Raw genomic sequence first — 21,972 nt, 5'->3', positions numbered from 1 at the left:
ACATTACAATGGCTCCCTTAGAATGATATATCTTTGAATAATTATTTATTGGTAAATCAATTGAGTCCATTTTTTATGTTGTATCTATAAACTAGTTCGATTCAAAAGTATTTTTTGAAACAAATTATTTGTAATTATTTTGTCCAGGTCTTCTTTTGAGGCACTGCTGACTGAGTTGGATATGGGCTAGCAGCCAAGCACTTGAATGGTTCATCACTTTGGCTTCCAAATCAATCCAAATCCCAATGCCAAATGGAATACGACTCATGGTGACCTCACTGGAGAGAGTAGACCTGCCCGTGAGGCTTCCAAGGCTGTCATAAAACTCGTTGCCAGTTAGTCAATTCCAACTCATAGTGACCCTATAGGACAGGGTAAAACTGCCTCTGTGGGTTTCTGAGATTGTAAATCTTCTACGAGATTAGAAAGTCTTGCTTTTCTCCTCAAGAGCAGCTGGTGCTTTCAAACTGCTGACCTTGCAGTTAGCAGCCCGGCAAGTAAACCACTATGGCACCAGGACTCCCTGATTGCTGTCATAGGGGATTTTAAAAGGATAGATAGATAGATAGATAGATAGATAGATAGATAGATAGATAGATAGATAGATAGATAAAAGACAGAACAACAGAGAAGCAGAAGGAATGTGGAGCTGTGAGCCAGTGATGCTGCCTCCTGGGAGGGCTCAAGAGAGGAGAAGTCAGCAGAGGCAGGAGGTTGGAGGCTTAGACTGTCCCTTTCTGAGCACAGCATCCCAGGGCAGAGTTAGCTCATGTTTAATTTCCTTAAAATAGACCTGAACGGACTGGATTAGAAAACACAACCCGTAGGAAGAAATTCAGGTACAGAACATGTGTTTTAATTGCCTAAATGATGGTGCTTAGTGAGTCTTGGTTCTAAAGGTACCAAATGAGGAAGCCAAAGTTCTCAAACTGCTGCATACTGCGACAAGGAAAATCTATTGTTGTCTTCCGATCTACATGTATGACCTAAGTCAGGTAAATACACCTGGTTTACTTCTTTTAACATTTTTTTTATGCAGACAGTCTTGTTGTATGCACTGTGGTTTCAGATGTGCAATAATTTGTACAATGGTTTATTCCCAAGTATGCCTTAAGCAGAACAAATGTGTTTTCTATATAGCTCCTTGCCTTAATAAATATGTAATATAAATTTAAGCAAACTTCTATTTTGTATATTTGTAAACTACAAAGTAAAAAAATGAACATTTTGTGGAGTTTGTATTTTGCATACTCAAGGTGAGAATTAAGTTTTAAATAAACCTATAATATTTTATCTGAAAAAAAAAGAAAACACAACCCGTCAACCTGCTGCCTGCAAGGGACACATTGCAAGATTACTGACAAAAACAGGCTGAGAATCAAAGGCTGGAGAAAAACATACCAAGCAAATAGCAATTCACAAAAAGTAGGGGCTGTAATCCTAATCTCAGATAAAATTGATCTCAAAGTGCAACCCATAAAAAGAGATAAGGAGGGACACTATATAATGATCAAAGGAACTATAGACCAAAACCCACTAAGCATTTTAAACATCTATTCCCTGAACGAGAGACGCACGGAAAACGTCAATCACACGCTCCAAAAGATGAAAACAGAAATTACAGGCTCAACAATTATAGTAGGTGACTTCAATACACCACTGTCTGAGAAAGATAGATCACAGGGAAAGAAATTCAACAAGGAGGCTACAGATCTAAACAGTACAATTAGACAATTTGACCACCCAAATACATTTTATAAATCACATTCTTTTCTAGCACAGATAGCATATATTTGAAGACAGAACACATTTTGGGGTATAAGTAAAATTTGCATATATTTAAGCACATTGATATCATACAGAACCCTCTCTCTGACAACTGTGCCATAAGACTGGAAATCAACAAAAGGAAGATGGGGGGGGAAGGGCAAACAATCAGAAGATGAATAACTATTGCAAAAGGAGTGTATACTGGCCCAGATCAAAGATGAAATTAGGAAATTTCTAGAAACCAATGAGAATGAGAACACAATATACCAAAACTTATGGGACACAGCAAGGGCAGTTATCAGAGGAAGTTTCATAGCAATCCATGCACACATGAAAAAGGAAACGAGACTTATGACTGATATGCTGTCACAAAATTCACAACAACTAGAGCAAATAGGACAAAAGAAAATAAATAATAAAAATCTGGACTGAGATTCAGGAGAGGGAAAATAAGAAAAGTATGAGGGAAATTAATGCTGCTAAAAGTTGGTTCTTTGAAAGGATAAACAGAATTGACAGACCGCTGGCAAACCTAACTAAAGAAAGGAAGGAACAAATTTCAATAGCAAGGATGAGGGATGAAAGAGGGGACATCACAATAGATCCTAATGAAATCAAAAGGATAATTACACAGTACTATGAAGGACTGTACTCCAATGATTTCAACAATCTGGAAGACATGGAAGAATTCTTGGAAAAACAATGCCTCCCTAGACTCTCTGACAGACAGCAGAATTTCAACAGATCCATAGCAATAGATGAAATAGACAAGCTTATTGAGAGATTACCAACAAAAACATCCGCTGAACCAAATGGTTTCACAGGAGAATTCTACCAAACATTCAGGGAAGAACTGACACCAATCCTACACAAGTTTCTCCAGAACATAGAAAAAGACGGCAAACTCCCGAAATCTTTCTATAAAGCTAGTATAACTGGTAAACTCCCTAACTTCTTCTACAAAGCTAGTATAACTGATACCGAAACCAGGCAAGGATCCCACAAGAATAAAGGACTACAGACCAATATCCCTAATGAATATCAATGCAAAAATCCTTAACAAAATACTGGCCAATAGAATACAAAGTATATAAAACAAATAATACACCATGACCTAGTGGGATACATATCAGGGAGGCAGGGATGGTTGAACATATAAAAGACCACTAGTATTTGTGTAATCATTTTATTTGTAGCTCACACAACTCTTATCACAATCCATACATACATCAATTGTGTAAAGCACATTTGTACATTCATTGCCCTCATCATTCTCAAAACATTTGCTCTCAACTTAAGCCCTTGGCATCAGCTCCTCATTTTCCCCCCTCCCTCCCCGTTCCCTCCTCCTTCATAGATCTTAATAATTTATAAATTATTATTATTTTGTTATATCTTAACACTGTCCAACATCTCCCTTCACCCACGTTTCTGTTGTCTATCCCCCAGGGAGGAGGATATATGTAGATCTTTGTAATCGGTTCCTCCATTCTACCCCACCTTCCCTCTACTCTCTCAGTATCGCCACTCTCAGCACTGGCCCTGAAGGGATCATCTGTCCTGAATTCCCTGTGTTTCCAGTTGCTATCTGTACCAGTGTACAGCCTCTGATCTAGCCAGATTTGTAAAGTAGAATTGGGATCATGATAGTGGGGTGGGGAGGAGGAGGAGGAGGAAGCATTTAGGAACTAGAGGAAAATTGTATGTTTCATCATTGCTACACTGCACCCTGACTGGCTCATCTCCTCTACATGTCCCTTTTGTAAGGGGATGTACAGTTGCCTACAGATGGGTCTTGGGTCCCCAATCTGCTCTCCCCCTGATTTACAACATGATTTTTTGTTCTTTGATACCGAATACCTGATCCCTTCAACACCTTGTGATCACCCTTGTGATCCCACAGACTGGTATGCTTCTTCCATGTGGGCTTTGTTGCTTCTTAGCTAGATGGCCGCTTGTTTACCTTCAAGCCTTTAAGACCCCAGGTGCTATATCTTTTGATAGCTGGGCACCATCAGCTTTCTTCACCACATTTGCTTATGCACCCATTGTCTTCAGCGATCGTGTCGGGAAGGTGAGCATCATGGAATGCCAGTTTAATAGAACAAAATATTCTTGTACTTGAGTGGAGGCCCAATGTCCTTCTGCTACCTTAATAATAAAATAAATATATGCACATAGATCTATTTCCCCATCTTCATATATATATTTACATAAGCACATGCCTTTATTTAGAACTCTATAAATGCCCTTTGCTTCCTAGCTCTTTCCTCTGTTTCCTTTTACTTTCCTCTTGTGCCACTATCATGCTTAGCCTTCATTTGTGTTTCAATAATTCCTCTCGGTTACATTGCCCTTGATCATGCCCTACCAGACCTCCTACACCCTCCTAACCACCTATTTGGATCACTTGTTCCCTTATCTCTGGGTTTGTTAACACCACTTCCTTTCTCCCTCATCTTTTCCTCTCCCATGTACCCCTGGAACCATCAGTCCCATTGTTTTCTCCTCCAGATTGTCCATCCAACCTATCTTATTTAGATAGAGCTGTGGAGATAATAACATGCACAAAAACAAGACAGAGCAAAACAAAGCAACAAAAGAAAGTACAACAACAACAACAACAACAAAAAGTCAATGACAAAATAACAGCAACAACAACAACAAAGAAAAGCCAGTAGTTAGCTCAAGGACTGTATATTGGCCTTTAGGAGTGTTTTCTTGGAAAGCCCAGTAGTATCATTCATCATATTGACATGAAAATTAGAAGAACCACGTGATAATATCAACAGATATGGCAAAAGCATTTGATAACATCCAACACCAATTCCTATTTAAGACACTCAATAAAATAGGAATGGAAGGAAAATTCCTCAATATAATACAAGCTATATATGAAAAACCAACAGCCAATATAGTAGTCAATGGAGAAAAGACTAACACAATCCCATTGAAAAAAGGGGCCCAGACAAGGATGGCCCTAGTCCCCACTCCTATTTAACATCGCAACAGAGGTCCTAGCTAAAAGCATAAGGCAAAGAAAAGACATCCAAGGTATTCACTTGCCTGGGGAAGGAAGAGGTGAAACTATCGCTATTCACAGATGATAGGATTTTATATATGGAAAATCCCAAAAGCTACACAAGGGGAGTACTAGAAGTAATAGAGGAATGTGGCAGAGTGGCAGGATACAAGATCAACAAACAAAAGTCTATTGGACTGCTATACACATCAGACAAGATCACAGAAGATGGGATCAAAAAGGTTGTATCATTCACAATAGCCAAGCACAAATTGAAATATCTAGGGATATATATGACTAAGAAAACAAAAGATTTGTATGAGGAAAACTACAGAACACTATTACAAGAAATCAAGAGTGACCTCAACAAATGGAAGATTATCCCATGCTCATGTATCAGAAGACTCAATATAGTAAAGATGTCAATTCTGCCGAAGACACTGTATAAGTTTAATGCTATCCCAATACAAATACCATCATCTTTCTCCAAGGAAATGGAAAAACTGATTACACCTTCATGTGGAGAGAGAAGAAGCCCAGAATTAGCAGAGAACTCCTTAAGAAGAAGGACACAGTGGGAGGGCTTGCTTTACCTGACTTTAGCACATATTATACAGCCACAGTGATCAAAACCGCATGGTATTGGTATAACGACAGATACTCAGACCAATGAAAAGAACTGAAAACCCAGAAATAAAGTCATCAGAATACAGACAACTGATCTTTGATAAGGGCCAAAAAAATATCAAGTGGGAAGTGGATGCCCTCTTCAACAAGTGGTGCTGGAAAAAATGGGTATCTACCTGTAGAAAAATGAATCAAGAACCTTATCTCACTCCATGCACAAGAATAAACTCAAGGTGGATCACAGACCTCGAGGTGAAACCCCAAACTATTAGGGCCATCAATGAGGGAATTGGGACCAACCGAGAACTATTGTGCAGGGAATGCACTGGCTAGCAGATAAAGGGAAGGGCACAAAAAAATACAGAGGAGTCACAAATTGACAAGTGGGATACACTGAAGATAAAACACCTGTGTACATAGAAAGAATTCACCAAGAGAGTAATAAGAGAGTCATGGACTGGGAAAACATCTTTACCAATGACACATCAGACAAATACCTTATAACTAAAATCTACAATACTCTGCTAGCTTTCAAAAAGAAAAAAAGAAAAAACTAATTGCCCACTGAGGGGATGGGTAAAGGACCTAAACAGAAGTTTCACAAGGGCAGAAATCAGAATAGCCAATAAACATATGAGAAAATATTTCTGATCATTAGCCGTAAGAGAAATGGAAATTAAAACAATCCTGAGATACCACCTAACACACTCACGGGCAGCCCAATTCAGACAAATCAGAGCCAACAAGTGTTGGAGGCGCTGTGGTGAGATAGGAACTCTCGTCCACTTATGGTGAACCTATAGTTATATACAGTCACTATGGAAATTGACTTGGCGATGTCTAAAACAGATGGAAATCGAGCTACCATATGACCCAGTAATCCCCCTACTGGGCACATACTCAGAAGAGGCAAGAAACAAACCATGGCCAAACATCTGTGCTTCAGTGTTCATCGTGGCACAGTTCACAATTGCAAGGAGTTGAAAACAACCCCAAATTTCCATCAATGGATGAATGGATTAAAAACTGTGGTACATACATACAATGGAACACTATGCATCCCTAAAAAGCAGTGATGAATGCATGAAGCACATGGCTGCATGGGGAGAACTGGAGGAAATCATGCTAAGCGAAGTAAGCCGAGCACAAAAGGACAAGTACAACATGAGTCAGCTGAGGTAAGTGTAAAAATGCACAAGGGACGTAGGGAAAAGCTACGGTATACAGACATTCTTGGGGTGAGGTCCACGTAGTATGGCAGGGGCCTGGCCCAATCCTAGGATACATACGTAGTCACGTCTAAAGAAGGAGAGGGGCAGGAAAACATGGGGAAGCTGGGGGAACAGGGCACTAACCCACCCAAATGGAGAGCGTTGTTTATATTTCTACAGGAAAAGAGGGACCATACTTCAACCCAGTATCCTGGTCCACCAAGCATTAAGGATGATATTCTTGCTCAGAGCAGCCAATGCACAAAGAAGACCATACTACCAGCCCCACCAGGAGATACGACATCCCTCAGTGACCCATAGCGCTACGGGGAACAACAATGAAGATACAGTGCAGGAATTGTGTCCCATCTGACCCCACTAAACCTAGACAAAACACTAAGGGTGTGCAACCGAACAGCAAGGGGAGCAGAACAATGAAGTCCTCCGGGAATACCAAAAATAGACTGTGGGGCTAGGGCATGGCACCCCATCAGACTCGACCAGAAAACACTTCTTAAGGTCAACAAACAGACCTTGAACTATTTACAGGATTTTCCTTTGTTGTTGTTGGCTTTTCTTGTTGTTGTTGCTTTGTTTTGCTCTGTCCTGTTTTTGTGCATATTATTATCACTGCAGGTCTATCTAGATAAGATAGGCAGGATAAACAATCTGGAGGTGAAAACAACGGGACTGATGGTTCCGGGGAAGGGGCATGGGAGATGGGGAGAAGGGAAACAGAAGTGGGTGTTAACAAGCTCAGGGACAAGGAGACAAGTGATCTAAAAGCAATGGCAAGAAGGGTGTAGGAGGCCTGGTAGGGCTTAATCAAGGGCAATGTAACCAAGAGGAATTACTGAAACCCAAATGAAGGTTGAACATGATAGTGGGACAAGGGGAAAGTAAAAGGAAATAGAGGAAAGAACTAGGAGGCAAAGGGCATTTATAGAGGTCTAAATACAGGAATGTACATATGTAAATATATATATGATGGGGAAATAGATCTATGTACATATATTTATAGGTTTAGTATTAAGGTAGCAGATGGACAAGAGTACTTGGGTCTCTACTTAAGTACTAATACAATGCAAAAACACTTCATTCTAATAATCTGGTATTCTGTGATGTTTACCTTCCCGACATGATCGCTGATGACGAAATGGGTGCATAAGCAAATGTGGTGAAGAAAGCTGACAGTGCCCAGCTATCAAAAGATATAGCATCTGAGGTCTTAAAAGCTTGAAGATAAACAAGCGGCCATCTAGCTCAGAAGCAACAAAACCCACATGGAAGAAGCACACCAGCCTGTGTGATCACGAGCTGTCGATAGGACCAGTTATCAGGCATCCAAGACCCAGAACAAAAGATCATATCACTGTGAATGAGGGAAAGTTTGAAGTGGAGACCTAAACCCATCTGTAGGCAATTGGACACCCACCGCCCCTTATAGAAGGGTTGCAGGGAAGAGATGAGCCACTCAGGGTGCAATACAGCACAGATGAAACAACTTACCTCTAGTTCTTTAATGTTTCCTGCCCCACAGTATCATGACCCCAATTCTACCTTACAAATCCGGCTAGACCAGAGTATGTACACAGGCACAGATAAAAGCTGGAAACACAGGGAATCCAGGATAGATAAGCCCCTCAGGACCAATATTGAGAGTAGTCACACCAGGAGAGTAAGGGAAAGGTGGGACAAGATAGGGGGAACTGATCACAATGATCTACCTATAACCCCCTCCCAGGGCGGTGGACAACAGAAAAGTGGGTGAAGGGAGACATAGGTCAGTGTAAGACATGAAAACATAGTAATGATTTATAAATTATCAAAGGTCCATGAGGGAGGGAGGGCCAAGGAGGGAGGAGAAAAATGAGAAGCTGATGCCAAGGGTTCAAGTAGAAAGAAAATGTTTTGAAAATGATGATGGCAACAAACGTACAAATGTGCTTGACATAATGGATGGATGGATGGAGATAAGAGCTGTACCAGCCCCCAATAAAATGATTTAAAAGAAATAGACCTGAATGGCTCCTGCTTTTAGTGGCAGTCTAAGCTCACCCTCCGCCTTTGTCTGTCCTCTAGTCTATTCCCCCGCCTGCCTGTCCAGCTGTCCCACTGCAGGGGCTTGCCTGCTGCTGCGATGTTGGAAGCTGTCACTGGTCATTTTAAGTACCGGCAGGGTCCCCCAGAGGGGCAGTTCTACTGTGCCTTACAGGTTGCTATGAGCTGGAATCCATTCAACAGCAGTGAATTTGAGGGTTTTTTTGTTTTGTTTTGTTTGTTTTTGAGTGACTAAGGACAGAGTAGAACTGTTCCTTAGAGTTTCAGAGATTATAAATCTTTATAGGGACATATACCCTCGTCTGGATTCTTTATTCATCCACATTAAAGTCCATTCTACTTGGAGGAGGAGCCCTAGTAGCGTCGTGGCTACGCATTGGCCTGCTAACTACCAGGTCAGTGGTTCAAAACCAGCAGCTGCTCTGAGGGAGAAAGATGAGGCTGTCTATTACCATAAAAAGTTATATTCTCTGGGGGATGGGCAACAGAAAAGTGGGAGAAGGGACACATTAGACAGTGTAAGATATAACAAAATAATAATAATTTATAAATTATCAAGGGTTCATGAGGGAGGGGGGAAATGAGGAACTGAAGCCAGGGGTTTAGGTGAAGAGCAAATGTTTTGAGAATGATGAGGGCAATGAATGTACAAGTGTGCTTTACACAACTGATGTATGTATGGATTTTGATGAATTGTATGAGCACCTCATGATTTAAAAAAAGAAAAGTTAAAAATTAAAAAAATTAAAAGTTATATTCTCAGAAATTCACAAGGGTAGCTCTACACTATCCTATGGGGTCACAATGAGTCAAAATCAACTTCATAGCCGTAAGTTTATTCTACTTTGCGGAGGCAGCTCTTTTCTGAATTTTATCTTGAGTGCCTTCCAACCTGCGGAGCTCATCTTGCTGCACTATATCCGACGATGTTCCATCACTATCCATAAGGTGTCAGGGGTTACGCCCTCAGAAATGCACGGCCGATTCCTTCTTCAGAGTCTATTCTTAGTCTAAAAGCTCCACGGAAACTAGTTCACCAAAAGTAACTCTGCTGGTATGCCATGCCAGTAGTATAGCTTCCATGATCACAGCAACGTGCAAGCCACTACAGTAAGACAAACTGGCACACTGAGGAAAGTACCGAGTAGCAAAATTTCTCTCTCACCCATTCCGGATGCCTAAACTATGCAGGACTCCGGTCTGATCCCTGTACCACAAGTTATGTATAAGGTATGTATTGCTTACTTCTAAGTCAGTATTTTGGTCACCGCTGTGCTTCAGTGCTAACCTACACAAGCCTGCGAAACTCATTTCCTAATACACTCAAACCTGCAAAAGCCAGACTCTGTGGAAGCTGGAAACCTGTCAGAAGAGGAAAAGCTTTAAAGTGGCAAAGTGCACTTGTCAAAGGTGGAAATATTGCCAAGACGCTGAGAAACCAGGCAGTCCTGTGGCGTTCCGGCTTTCTGGGCTTCGCTGTTTAATTGGCATTCCCTGGGAGGCTGTGTGCTGAGGGAGTGAACTCCTTTTCCCTCCCTCTTCCTCAGACAGTCCTGGGCAGGGGGACGGGGGGAGGGGGGGGTTCTATTCTTAGTCTTCATTTTACACTTGAGAAAACACAGGTAAACAGGGTCAATAACTTGCCAGAGGTCACACAACTAGTCCATGAACCTGTGTTCTCCCCTGCTTCGCAACAGTGGAAAAATACAACTCATTAAAACGACGAGGGGAACAAGACAAGAAAGCTAGATCCGGCTGGGACTTCATTTGGAGCAATGGAGTGTGACCACAGTGGCCCAATAGCCTTTCACTCTAGGCCCCTGGTCTCTGGTGTGATTCTCCTCCTCCACCCTAAATCCATCTGCTGCACCAAAGCATGTGAAACACCCGGCATAAACACACCCTCTCAGTGAGGAGCACGGCGTTCATGCACAGACCACCTGAGCTGGCCAATCCCAACAGTCAACAGAGCCCAGCCCTCCCTGATGTACCAGCACCCCCAACAAATCTTGTGGTGTGTCAGGCAGTCTGTTCTGGCTCATAGCAGCCCTCTCAGGGTGTAGAGCTTCCCCATTGGGGTTCCTGGGCTGAAATCTTTATGAGAGCATGCAACTTCAGGGATTTCTGTAAGTTTTGCTATGCTTGTGTTCTGAATTAAATCATATGCCCAGAACAGATTGTGCTGACATCCCAACTCCTGTCTGTCCTACTTTTCGGATATAGGGGTTTTCTTTTGCTACGACTTACTCTTGGGAGACACCACCATCCATTGGCACTAAATAGTCCACAAAGACAATGTTCTACAGCCTCTTTGCGGGGAGTGGTGACTGGTGTCTTAAAAGCTGCCGAGAAGCCTTCTAAGGTGCAACTACTGGTCTCTCCCTGCCCAGAGCCAAGGAGAGTGCAGTAAAGTAAAGAAATGAAGAGACAATTAGTCCAAAGGACTAACGGGCAACATGAACCCCAGCCTCTAGGGCTCTGAGGTTGGAAAAGCTAGGTGGTACCCAACTACCACTGCGAACGGCTCTGAAAGGAATGTCAGTAGGGGGTGCTGGATAGAGGGGGAGGAAAATGTGGCACATGACTCAAAATCACAAAAAAGACCAGACTTACTGGTCTGTTAGAGACTGATGGAACCGAACTCATTCCCATGGCTCCACTTCCAGCTAAACTATCTCACGGCCATCAAATCAATTCCAACTCCTAACGACCCTGTAGGACAGAGTAGACCTGGCCTTGTGAGTTTCTGAGACTGTAACTGTTTACAGGTCCCACAGAGCAAAGGGTGGTTTTGAACTGCTGAATGTGTGGTTAGCGACCCAATGGGTAACCAGGGCTCCTAGCTAAATGACCGACAGACAGGCCTATAAGGCATGCAAAACACCAGAGAGGAACACTCGGATTAGCACAATCAACCACCCAAGACCAAACAGGCACAACATGCCTAAGGATAGCGCTCAGAAGCAAGAACGGGTTGGAAAGGAAGACAATAGAGAGGGAAACAGAAGCAAGAAGTGGGAAGGGTGTTGTTACACTGGAAGCGCTGGAACCCATGTCAGGGATCCACATGCGTATGAATTGTTGAATGGAAAACCAATTTGCTCTGTAAACGTTCACCCATATCATCACAAAAGTTAATAAAATAAAAACTGAAGTCACACTAGAGTAGGATGTATCCTAAACCTAATCATTTCTGTATGGTGTCATATAAAAAAGAGCAGATAGACACAGGCTCACATTGCAGCAGCAAGCAAAGTCCTATTGACAGGTGAAAAGAAAGCCAAGGACGGCCTGGAGACACCAGAAACATGGAGAAGAGCCCACAGAAAACAACAATCGAGATCAGAGCCTAATTTGGATTTTTTTTTTTTTGGTCTCCAGAACTGTTGGGGGAAAAAATAAAGGGGAAGGCTTCAAAAGGTATGTGGGAAAATGGAAAGACAAGACATGAGCTTTTTGAAGCCTTCTCCTAACCTTCTGTACTTCACAAGCATGCACGGTGGGGGGTTTCTGAAGAAGCCCCAGGACACTAAAACCGCTGGTATTCCCACGAGGGTCACCCACCTCCTCTTGAGAACTTCTCAGGGCATGGTTCACACAGAGCCCATGAAATCCTCGGTGCTGGCTGACTGCACTTAGCAGCCGGGAACACAGTTAAGTTCATGCGACACATCTGAAGGACACGTAAACTTACTTGTAGAGACTGATGGTTGGTTCGACTGCCAACATCACAAAGGGGGCGACTGTGTAAGAGACAGCCAGCTGAGTGACCGCCCAGGTGACCACGTCATACACAAGCTTGAGCGCTTTCGAAGAAAGGAAACGCTGTCTGTAGTTGTTCCTTACCTGGAAGCCAGCAACAAGGGGACAAAGCACAAGATCAACCTTTCTCTCCGCGGACACAGGGATACAGGCGACAGAAAACAAGAGACCACCTCGGTGCCTTCCCCACTAAAGTCACCACTCTGGGGCCTCTTCGCATTAAAAAATAATAAGAACGCAGGTTCATCGTAGGTGACCATTAAAAGAGCCACCAAGCAAAAATGGATTTTCTTTCCCCTTTTACATACCTCCTAGAGAGAAGTACTCTTTAACAATTGGGCACGGATGCTTCCAGATCTTTCTCTGTTCCTATAGACCTATATTTACATTTTCTGAATGGCATCGATGTATTATGTTTTTCATTTAGAAATGCAGCACAAAATTCTTGCCATGCCAGTAAATATTACCTTCCAGTAGAATTTTAACTGTGGTGCGTTTAGTTTGTCTTCCTACCCACCTCGCTCCACTCCTATTTTCCCATTACAAGCAACTCTGTGATGTGTATTCCTATAGATGAATCTCTGCAAGGTTCTCTGATTACTGTACCTTTTTCAAAGAAGGCGCCCACGCAAATAATGCACTCACACACAAGTGAACTAAGCAAATAACGTGCAAGGGCGAGAAGGTACAATCCTAATGTTATTTGCGTAGGTATACAGTATTCCCTTTGGGGAACTGTAGTACAAATCATTCTTCTATTACTACTACTAAAAGCAACTATGACTTATTCAGTGCTTGCTGGGCACTAACCAGGAAGCCCCAGTAACCCAGTGGTTTCAGCATAAGCCTGGTGCTTCAAGCTCACCAGGTGCTCCAAGAGATAAAGATGAGGCTGGCTGCTACACCGCCAGGACTCCTTGTCTGTATTGGAGCAGATGGCCACGTCCTTTCCTACTGAACCCCTCCGTGGGTTTACACTGCCCACCTCACGGTTAACAGCCATATGCTTAACCTTTGTGCCACCAGGGATCCTAGCTCCATCTTATAGATAAGGAAGCTGAGCTTTAGCTAAAAAGACCATTCCTTGACATTGTGAGGACTGGGTCAGTGGATGTTCTCGTTGGCAGCTGTTTTGGCAGGTGCGACTAGATTATCCCCTGAAGGATGACTCACTCCCAGCACCGAGGACTCAAAAACACACTGAAAGCAAGAGGTGAATTCTTCTACTCAGCCCTGAGCTTCTCAGAACAGAGGCTCCCTGTTCAGCCATGAAGGGAAGCTGAGGCAATAGTTGGCATGAGGCATGAGGCTCCCTGGGAGCTAAGACACTTTGAGGCCCTGTGACTTGTACAATGTGAGTGTCCTCGTGGACTTGCCTGACTATCCTAGCCTCGCTGCTAATGATTTCTCATAGAGCACCAGCTCTGGATCTGACGACTGAGTCACTGTGACTCGATGAAATTCGTGTTAAGGAGCCCTGGTGGTGCACTGCTGAAGTGTTAAGCTGCACATCTTACAGAAGTTAGCAGTGTGAACCCACCGGGCCCTACAAGGGAGAAAGATATAGCTGTCTGCTTCCATGAAGACTGCAGCCCTGGAAACCCCAAGGGCAGTGCTCCTGGATCCCATTGGGTTACTATGAATTGGAATCGACTTGACAGAGGTGGGTTTATAGAGATCTTCTAGCTCTTTCCACAGGGACAGACATATCTTTAATTCCTTCTATACAGCTCTAGAGCCGGCAAAGAGCAGAGACCATGGAGGACAAGATGATGGCGTCTCAGACAACCTCACACTTACCATCATCAAATAAATTCTGATTCATAGCAACCCTATAGGACAGGACAGAACTGCCCCAGTGAGTTTCCGAGAAGGTAACTCTTTATTGGTGCGGAAAGCCTTATCTTTCTGCTGTGGACCAGCTAAGGGTTTCAAACTGCTGACCTTGGGTTATTGACCCAACACTTAACCATTGCGTCTCCAGGGCTCCTCCGAAACAACCTAGATCCGGAACCTTATAAAATTCAGCAGTAAGAATTGCTCAGGAGCTAAGTCAACTGGGTCGGGGATGACAAGCTGGAAGGTCAGCTTAGTCCCTAACAGGCCACAGCTCCTGCGCCTGCCATTTAGCAGGCTGCTCAGATGGACACTGTGCGAATTATTCCTCCATTTCGGAGAAGGAAATGAGAAAACGAGCGGAGGGTTCACTGCTGGATGTGCAAATTGAAGAGCCACAGAGCTCCATGAATCGACCATCACTGCCATTGCTTCTCCGTAGACTGTGTGCTCACAGAGCCCAGTGGTGAGAAATGTCGCCATTGCTCCAAGAATTCCTTTCCTATGGGAATACAGGACATCAACAATACTAAATTAAGCGGTTCACCATTTTTTCAATGACCCCCAAGTTCTTACCAATTGAAGGAGTTCCCTACCGGGGAGATGTGTGTCTGTTGCTGTTTTTCACTATTGCTGCTAGGACCAAAGAGGCAATCAACATAGAGGCATCGGATGACTAAGGACAAGATGCTACAACCCAAGGGAGCTCACCGCTCTGGCCGCGACTGTGACGAGGATTCCAGTCAGGAAGGTAAAGTAGTATCCCGGGTAGACACCATGCCACAGGGCAGACAGGACGAAGGTTAGCACCGTGGGGTACCAGGGAACCCGCTCATAGCACACACTGGGGAGAGAGGAAGGTACAATGAGCTGAAGAATCATCTCAGAAGCGACCAGACCACAGAGAGATGAATTGCTCCACGCCCAATGCGAGGCTTGCCGAACCCTCGTTCGGGGGTACCAAGCACCTGGACCTGCTCTGGCTTTTCTGGAGCATTGCCAGGGACAAAAGGCACAACTGAAGACAGCTGGGGCGATGGATGTAAACTTTAAAAAAAAATACTTTTATTGGGGGCTCTTACATCTTTTATCATAATCCATACATTCCTCCAATGTGTCAAGCACATTTGCACACATGCTGCCACCATCATCGTTTTCAAAGCATTCGCTTCCCACTTGAGCCCCTGATATGAGCTCCCTGTTTCTTCCCCCTCCCTCCTTCCCCTGCCCACCCTCCCTCTCGCAAAAACACTTGATAAGTTATAGATTATTTTTTCCATATCTTACACCTTCCTCCATCACTCCTCACCCACTTTTCCTTTAATTGTCCCCCTGGGAGGGGGGTTCTGGGTTGATCCCCCTTCTCCCTACACTCTCCTCTAATCCTCCTGGTATCTTTATTCTCCTTGTTGGCCCTGAGGGGTTTATCTATCCTGGATTCCCTGTGTTGCAGGATCTCATCTGTTGCAGTGTGTATGTTCTGGTCTAATCCTATTTGTAAGGTAAAATTGAGGTCATGATAGTGGGGGGAAGGAAGCACCACCAAAGAACTAGAGGAAAGTTGTGTGTTTCATCGGTGCTGTACTACCCCTTAACTGGTTCATCTCTTCCTTATGACCCCTCTGTGAGGGGATGTCCAGTAGTCTACAGATGGGCATTGGGTCTCCACTACATGCCCCTACCCTGATTCACCTTGGGTATATTTTTGTTCTGGGTCTTAGATGCCTGATACTTGATCCCATCAACACCTCGTGATCACACAGGCTGGTGTACTCCTTCTATGTGGACTTTGTTGCTTCTGAGCTAGATGGCCGCTTGTTTACCTTCAAGGCTTTAACACCCAGATGCTTTATCTTTTGAAAGCCAGGCACCATCAGCTTTCCTCACCACATTTAAACTTGTAACCAGCACAGGGCTAAATAACACGGATCCCTTCACACTATGTGATGATGGTTTGTGTGTTCCCTACTTACCCAGGGACCGGCTTAAGGATTTATTTGGTTATTTAAATAACCAAATTAACCAAATCTGCTGCTGGTGGGGTGGTTAGGGATTCGTGGTGATGGCCTGTGTTTCAGAGTACAGCGCTCCATAGGGTTGTTACTGTGAAACCGACAGAAACAGATAACCAGGACTTTCTTCTGGGGTGCCGCAGGGTAGATTCAAGTTTCCAATCAGTAGGCTAGCAGTCAGTTGTAAAGAGCTTTCCCCACCTAGGAACCTTCTGCTCTATGGATAGTCCAAGGGGACTTTAAAAAGTATGCGGGAAAATCCCATGATCTTGGCATTCCATGGCAGAACATGTAGGCAAACGAAAGGAGAGGGAGATACCAACAACACTAGGGAGTGATAAATCATGAGCGTGTAGGGGGACCACCAAGTTCGTGTTATTTTAGCACAGCCATCCTTGGCGACACAATGCTGACACTGAGCCTCTGTGGTGCACAAGTAACAGACACTCGGCCAGCTGAGAGGCAGCTCAGCTCAGAGAGGAAGAGGCCAGCTCTAGAGACAAGCCCTTTGGATTCAGATCTATGGCTCTCCAGCTGTTGGACTATGAGCAAGTCTCATGACTTCTGTGTCTCACTCCCTCCTCTGTAAATGGGGATAAATAGCCATCAGCATCAATAGGGTTGATCGTAGGAAGACAAAAGAGTCTGATGCACATTTAACAGCTACCGACAATCTCAAATCTCACTGCTTCTACTTTTCCATTTACAGGGCCTTGAGGTTACTACCCAACCCAAATGTCAGCTGATGTTACCACTGGCAGCCATGGCTGTTCATCTAAGGAGCCCCATCTGAACACAGGCCAGCCTCATGAGTCATGAGGGCCATTTATTTCTCTTACCGCTTGAGCCAAGTAGCTGTCTGAATATTCCAGTTTTCTACGTACATTTTGAAACTTGTGGCAGTCTAGGGAGAAGAAAATAACCCCTATCATTTGGCTGTAAAAATAACCCCAAATTATGGGAAACCCTCCCCCAGAATTTCCCTGGCAGCAGACAACCTGTGGTCTTCAAAACAGTGACAACCGTCAGTCTGGACTGGGTCCGCTGCTCCGTACAGTTTTCTGGCGTTTACAAGATTGATTGTGCAGCTAAAAATTTGGCTGACAGAGTCTCAATTTTTCTCAAAATTTATTTTCAAATGATAGGCGGGCTGAAGGAACATGTTGTGGATTTTCCTTCCACTCGGGTTACAGGAAAAAAAAATGTTAAAGTCATTTGGAACCTAAAATTAATACCCTAAAAGGGGATTCACCGCAGGAACAGTTTAATCATGAGGACTCGGTGACTTTATGGAGCCAGCTTGAATCACTGTACAATGTGGCCATCTACAAACGAGGTCTGTCTTCTGAAGTGAACTCTATAAATACCGACATAGACTCCGGGGCATCCACGTGTGCCTGGCATGGGAAGAGATTTCAAGGATGGAGGGTCCCCTTGCAGAAAATAAAACAAATAAGAACCACTCAGCTGGCAATGGTGTGGGTAAATTGACCATTGAAAAGGAGACACCCTCCCCCACCCCCCAGGGACAAGGGAACAACAAGTGATCCAAAATCAGGGGCAAGGAAAATGTAAGAGTCCTGGTAAGACTTGATCAGGGGCAATGTAACCAAGAGGAATTCCTGAGACTCAAATGAGGGCTGTGCATGATAGTGGGACAAGAGGAAAGGAAAAGGAAGCAGAAGAAAGAACTAGGAGGCAAAGGGCATTTATAGAGGTCTAAATAAAGGCAAGTGCACATGAAAACATATTTATATATAATCTTGGGGAAATAGATCTATGTGAAAATATTTCTAGGTTTTGTATTAAGGTAGCAGATGGACACTGGGTCTCTACTCAAGTACTCCCTCAATGCAAGAATATTTTGTTCTATTAAACTAGCATTCCGTGATGCTCACCTTCCAGACATGATCACCGAAGACAAATGTGTGCATAAGCAAATGTGAAGAAAGCCAATGGAGCCTGGCTATCAAAAGATATAGCATCTGGGGTCTTAAAGTCTTGAAGATAAACAAGTGACCATCTATAGCTGAGAAGTAACAACGCCCACATGGAAGAAGCACACCAGCCTGTGTGATCATGAGGTGTAGATGGAATCACATATCAGGCATCAAAGAACAAAAAATCAAATCATTTTGATTGAGGGGGAGTTCAGATTGGGGACCCCAAGCCTATCTGTAGGCAACTGGACATCCCCTTACAGAAGGGTTTTGAGGAGGAGATGAGCCACTCAGAGTGCAGTGTAGCAACAATGAAACATACAACTGTTCTCTAGTTCCTAAATGCTTCCTCCCTTGCCACTATCTTGATCCCAATTCTACCTTACAAATCTGGCTAGACCAGCGTTATGTACACTGGTACAGATGGGAACTAGAAATACAGGGAAGCCAGTTCAGATGAACCCCCACAGGACCAGTGGTGAGAGTGGCAATATCAGGACGGTGGAGGGAAGGTGAGGTAGAAAAGGGGAACCGATGACAAGAATCTACATATAACCTCCTCCTTGGTGGAAGGACAAAAGAAAAGTGGGTAAAGAGAGATATCAGACAGTGTAAGACATGACAAAATGATAATAATTTATAAATTATCAAGGGTTTGTGAGGGAGGGGGGCTGGGAGGGAGAGGGGAAATGAGGAGCTGATACCAAAGGCTCAAGTAGAAAGCTACTGTTTTGAGAATGATGATGGCAACAAATGTACAAATGTGCTTGACACAATGGATATACGTATGGATTGTGACAAGAGTTGTAAGAGCCCCCAATAAAATGATTTAAAAGAAAAGAGACACCCAAAAACAAATCCTCAACTATGTCTTCTTATCAAAAAAACAAAAAAAGCAAACAGTCAAGGACCAGATATCTCAATGAAGATGGAAAATACAAACGCAGATGCTGCCTTTTTCTGTCGATGCTTCGGCAACCATGAGAAAATCTTGTGTGGGTCACACACTGTCCTAATATAAAATCTTGTGTGGGTCACACACTGTCCTGTTTAGAAACCAGGAAGCAAAGAAAGGAAGGAGGTGAATGCTTTCCTGATAAAATCTCTAAACAAAATAGGAATAGAAGGGAAAATCCTCAACAAAATTAAAGGCATATAGACAAAGCCAACTGTCAAAACTGTTTTCAAATAAGAGATACTGGAAGCATTCTCTTGAGTACTGAAATGAGACAAGCCTATTATTAATACTTATTCAAATAGTGTGCTGGAAGTCCTAGCCAGAGCTTTAAGACAAGAAAAGAAACAAAGGGCAACAGGAATGATAAGGAAGAAGTGGAACCAGACTTATTTTCAGATGACAAGCTTCTGTACTTAGAAAATTCCAGAGATTCTTCAAGAAAGTTACCAAAACTAATAGATTTCAACAAAGTGGCAGGGTAGAAGATCAACATTTTAAAAATCAGTTGGAATCCTCTACATGAACCCATTAACAAGAATTCCAAAAAGAAAATCAAGAAGACAACATCTTTGGCAATAGCCACTTCAAAGGATAAAATTCCTAGGACTAAATCTAGTCAGGGGTGTAAAAAACTTATACAAGGAAAACTACAAAGTAGTACTGCAAGAAGCCCCAGAGACTTACATTAATGGGGGTGGGGGTGGGGGTGAACCCAGCAACAATAACAATGTACTCATGGCTTGGAAGACTTAACATAGTAAAAATGTCAATACTGCCCAACATGATCTATAGCTAAAATGCAATTCCAGTCCAATCCCAACATTCTTTTAAAAAATGGAAAAACTCACCTCTGATTTTATATGGAATGAGAAGAGGCCTTAACCAGCTAACACATTATTGAAGAAGAACCAAGTCGGCGGCTCATACTTCCTGATGTACAACTTCATTATACATTCACTGTACTCAAAACAGCCAGGTACTTGGTACCATAATAAACACATAATCCAATGAAATAGAATTGAGAATCTAGAAGTAAATCCATCCACCTGTGGGTTGCTGATCTTCAACAGTGTCAAAGTCTACTCCATGGGGAAAGAGAAGTTACCTTTTGATGGTGGCAGTAAAACTGGATACCCATGTGCAGAAGGAAGAAACAAGACCTATACTTCACATCATACACAAAAAGTAACTCAAAATGCCTCAACGATCTAAGTGTTAAACTTGAAACTAGAAAGTTCCTAAAATGTAACACAGGTGTAATGCTAGAGGTCCTGATTTATGGTATAAATAGATCATCAAACAGAAATAAAATGTGCAAGCAACAGCTAACTGGACCTCCTAAAACTTATTCATGTTCATCAAAAGACTTTAAAAAAAAGTAAAAGGATAATCTACACACTGGGGATATATATATATAATCTGACAAGAGTCTAATTTCTAAAACACTTAGATAACACCAACACTTCCACAAACAATCCAATCAAAAGAGGTAAAGAGGTGCTGGGGGTAGAAATGGTTAAAGAATATGAACCTACATTTGACCAAAGATGTTCAACATATGAAGAGATGCTCGCAGTCATTAGCCATTTAAAAAGAAACAACTCATGGCCATTGGGTGGATTCTTACTCATCGTGATCCCATAGTCAACCCTGTGGGTTTCCAAGACTACAAATCCTGGGAGTAGAAACCCTCATCTTTCTTCCAGAGAGGTTGTTGGTTTCTAACCACTGACCCTGAAGTTAACAGCCTATGTGCTTCCTTCCCCCCACTATCATGACCTTACAAACGGATTAGACCAGAACAGATGAGAGCCCCAAACACAGGAAATCCAGGATAGATAAACCCCTGAGGGTCAACAATGAGAATAGAGATATCAGGAGGATAGGGGGAAGGTGGGGGGAGCAAGGGGGAAGTGATCACAAGGATCAGCATATAGCCCCCTCTCAGGGGGATAAACAACAGAAAGTGATTAACCCTATAGGTAATCAGTAAAATGTAAATAAAAACACAAAACAATCCCACTGCCAATGAGCCAATGCTGACTCATAGCTACTCCTGGTAACTTTCTCCCTTGGGTCTGCTGGTGGTTTCGAACTGCCAACCAAGTAGATTGCAACCATGTAGGTTACCAACGTGGTGACCACTACACCACCAGGGCTCCTCCCCTGGGCTCCTTAAGGAGATGCAAGCCCAAAGAAATACTATGCAACTTAAAGAGATGCAAACAATGAGATACTATGTCACTCTTAAAAAACAAAAAGACACCTATATAAAAATCATGCAAATATATATATATGTGTGTGTATATATATATATATATATATACATACATACCATAGTGAATTAAGGGGGAAGTGCAGAGTGGAGACCCAAGGCCCAAATGTCGACCACTGGAGATCCCCTCATAGAGGGGTTTAGGAGAGGAGATGGGTCAGTCAGGGTGCAATGTAGTACCGATGAAGAACACAGCTTTTCCCCAGATCCTGGATGCTTCCTCCCCCCCAACTACCATGATCCGAATTCTACCTTGCAGGACTGGATAGGGCAGAGGTTGTACACTGGTGCATTTGGGAGCTGGAGGCACAGGGAATCCAGGGTGGACGATACCTTCAGGACCAGGGGTGTGAGGGGCGATGCTGGGAGAGTGGAGGGTGAGTGGGTTGGAAAGGGGGAACTGATTACAAGGATCCACATGTGACCTCCTCCCCATGAGATGGACGGCAGAGAAGGGGGGGAAGGGAGACTCCGGATAGGGCAAGATATGACAAAATA

The 21,972-nt window shown here is 43.3% G+C and overlaps 1 protein-coding gene across 1 annotated transcript in view; it reads right to left on the bottom strand.

Moving 5' to 3' along the window:
* Window positions 1–21,972, bottom strand: part of MBOAT1 (membrane bound glycerophospholipid O-acyltransferase 1) — a 175,009-nt gene that overhangs the window by 9,726 nt on the left and 143,311 nt on the right. Inside the window, exons 10-12 of the mRNA XM_075533406.1 lie at window positions 17,141–17,205; window positions 15,001–15,133; window positions 12,386–12,537 (exon numbers count right to left, since the gene is read on the bottom strand). Coding sequence (XP_075389521.1) covers window positions 12,386–12,537; window positions 15,001–15,133; window positions 17,141–17,205 — 350 coding nt within the window. The remainder of the gene's footprint in view (window positions 1–12,385; window positions 12,538–15,000; window positions 15,134–17,140; window positions 17,206–21,972) is intronic.

The sequence above is a fragment of the Tenrec ecaudatus genome, chromosome 1, assembly GCF_050624435.1.
Source record: "Tenrec ecaudatus isolate mTenEca1 chromosome 1, mTenEca1.hap1, whole genome shotgun sequence".
Classification (NCBI taxonomy): domain Eukaryota; kingdom Metazoa; phylum Chordata; class Mammalia; order Afrosoricida; family Tenrecidae; genus Tenrec; species Tenrec ecaudatus.
This window is presented reverse-complemented; position numbering and strand designations above follow the sequence as displayed.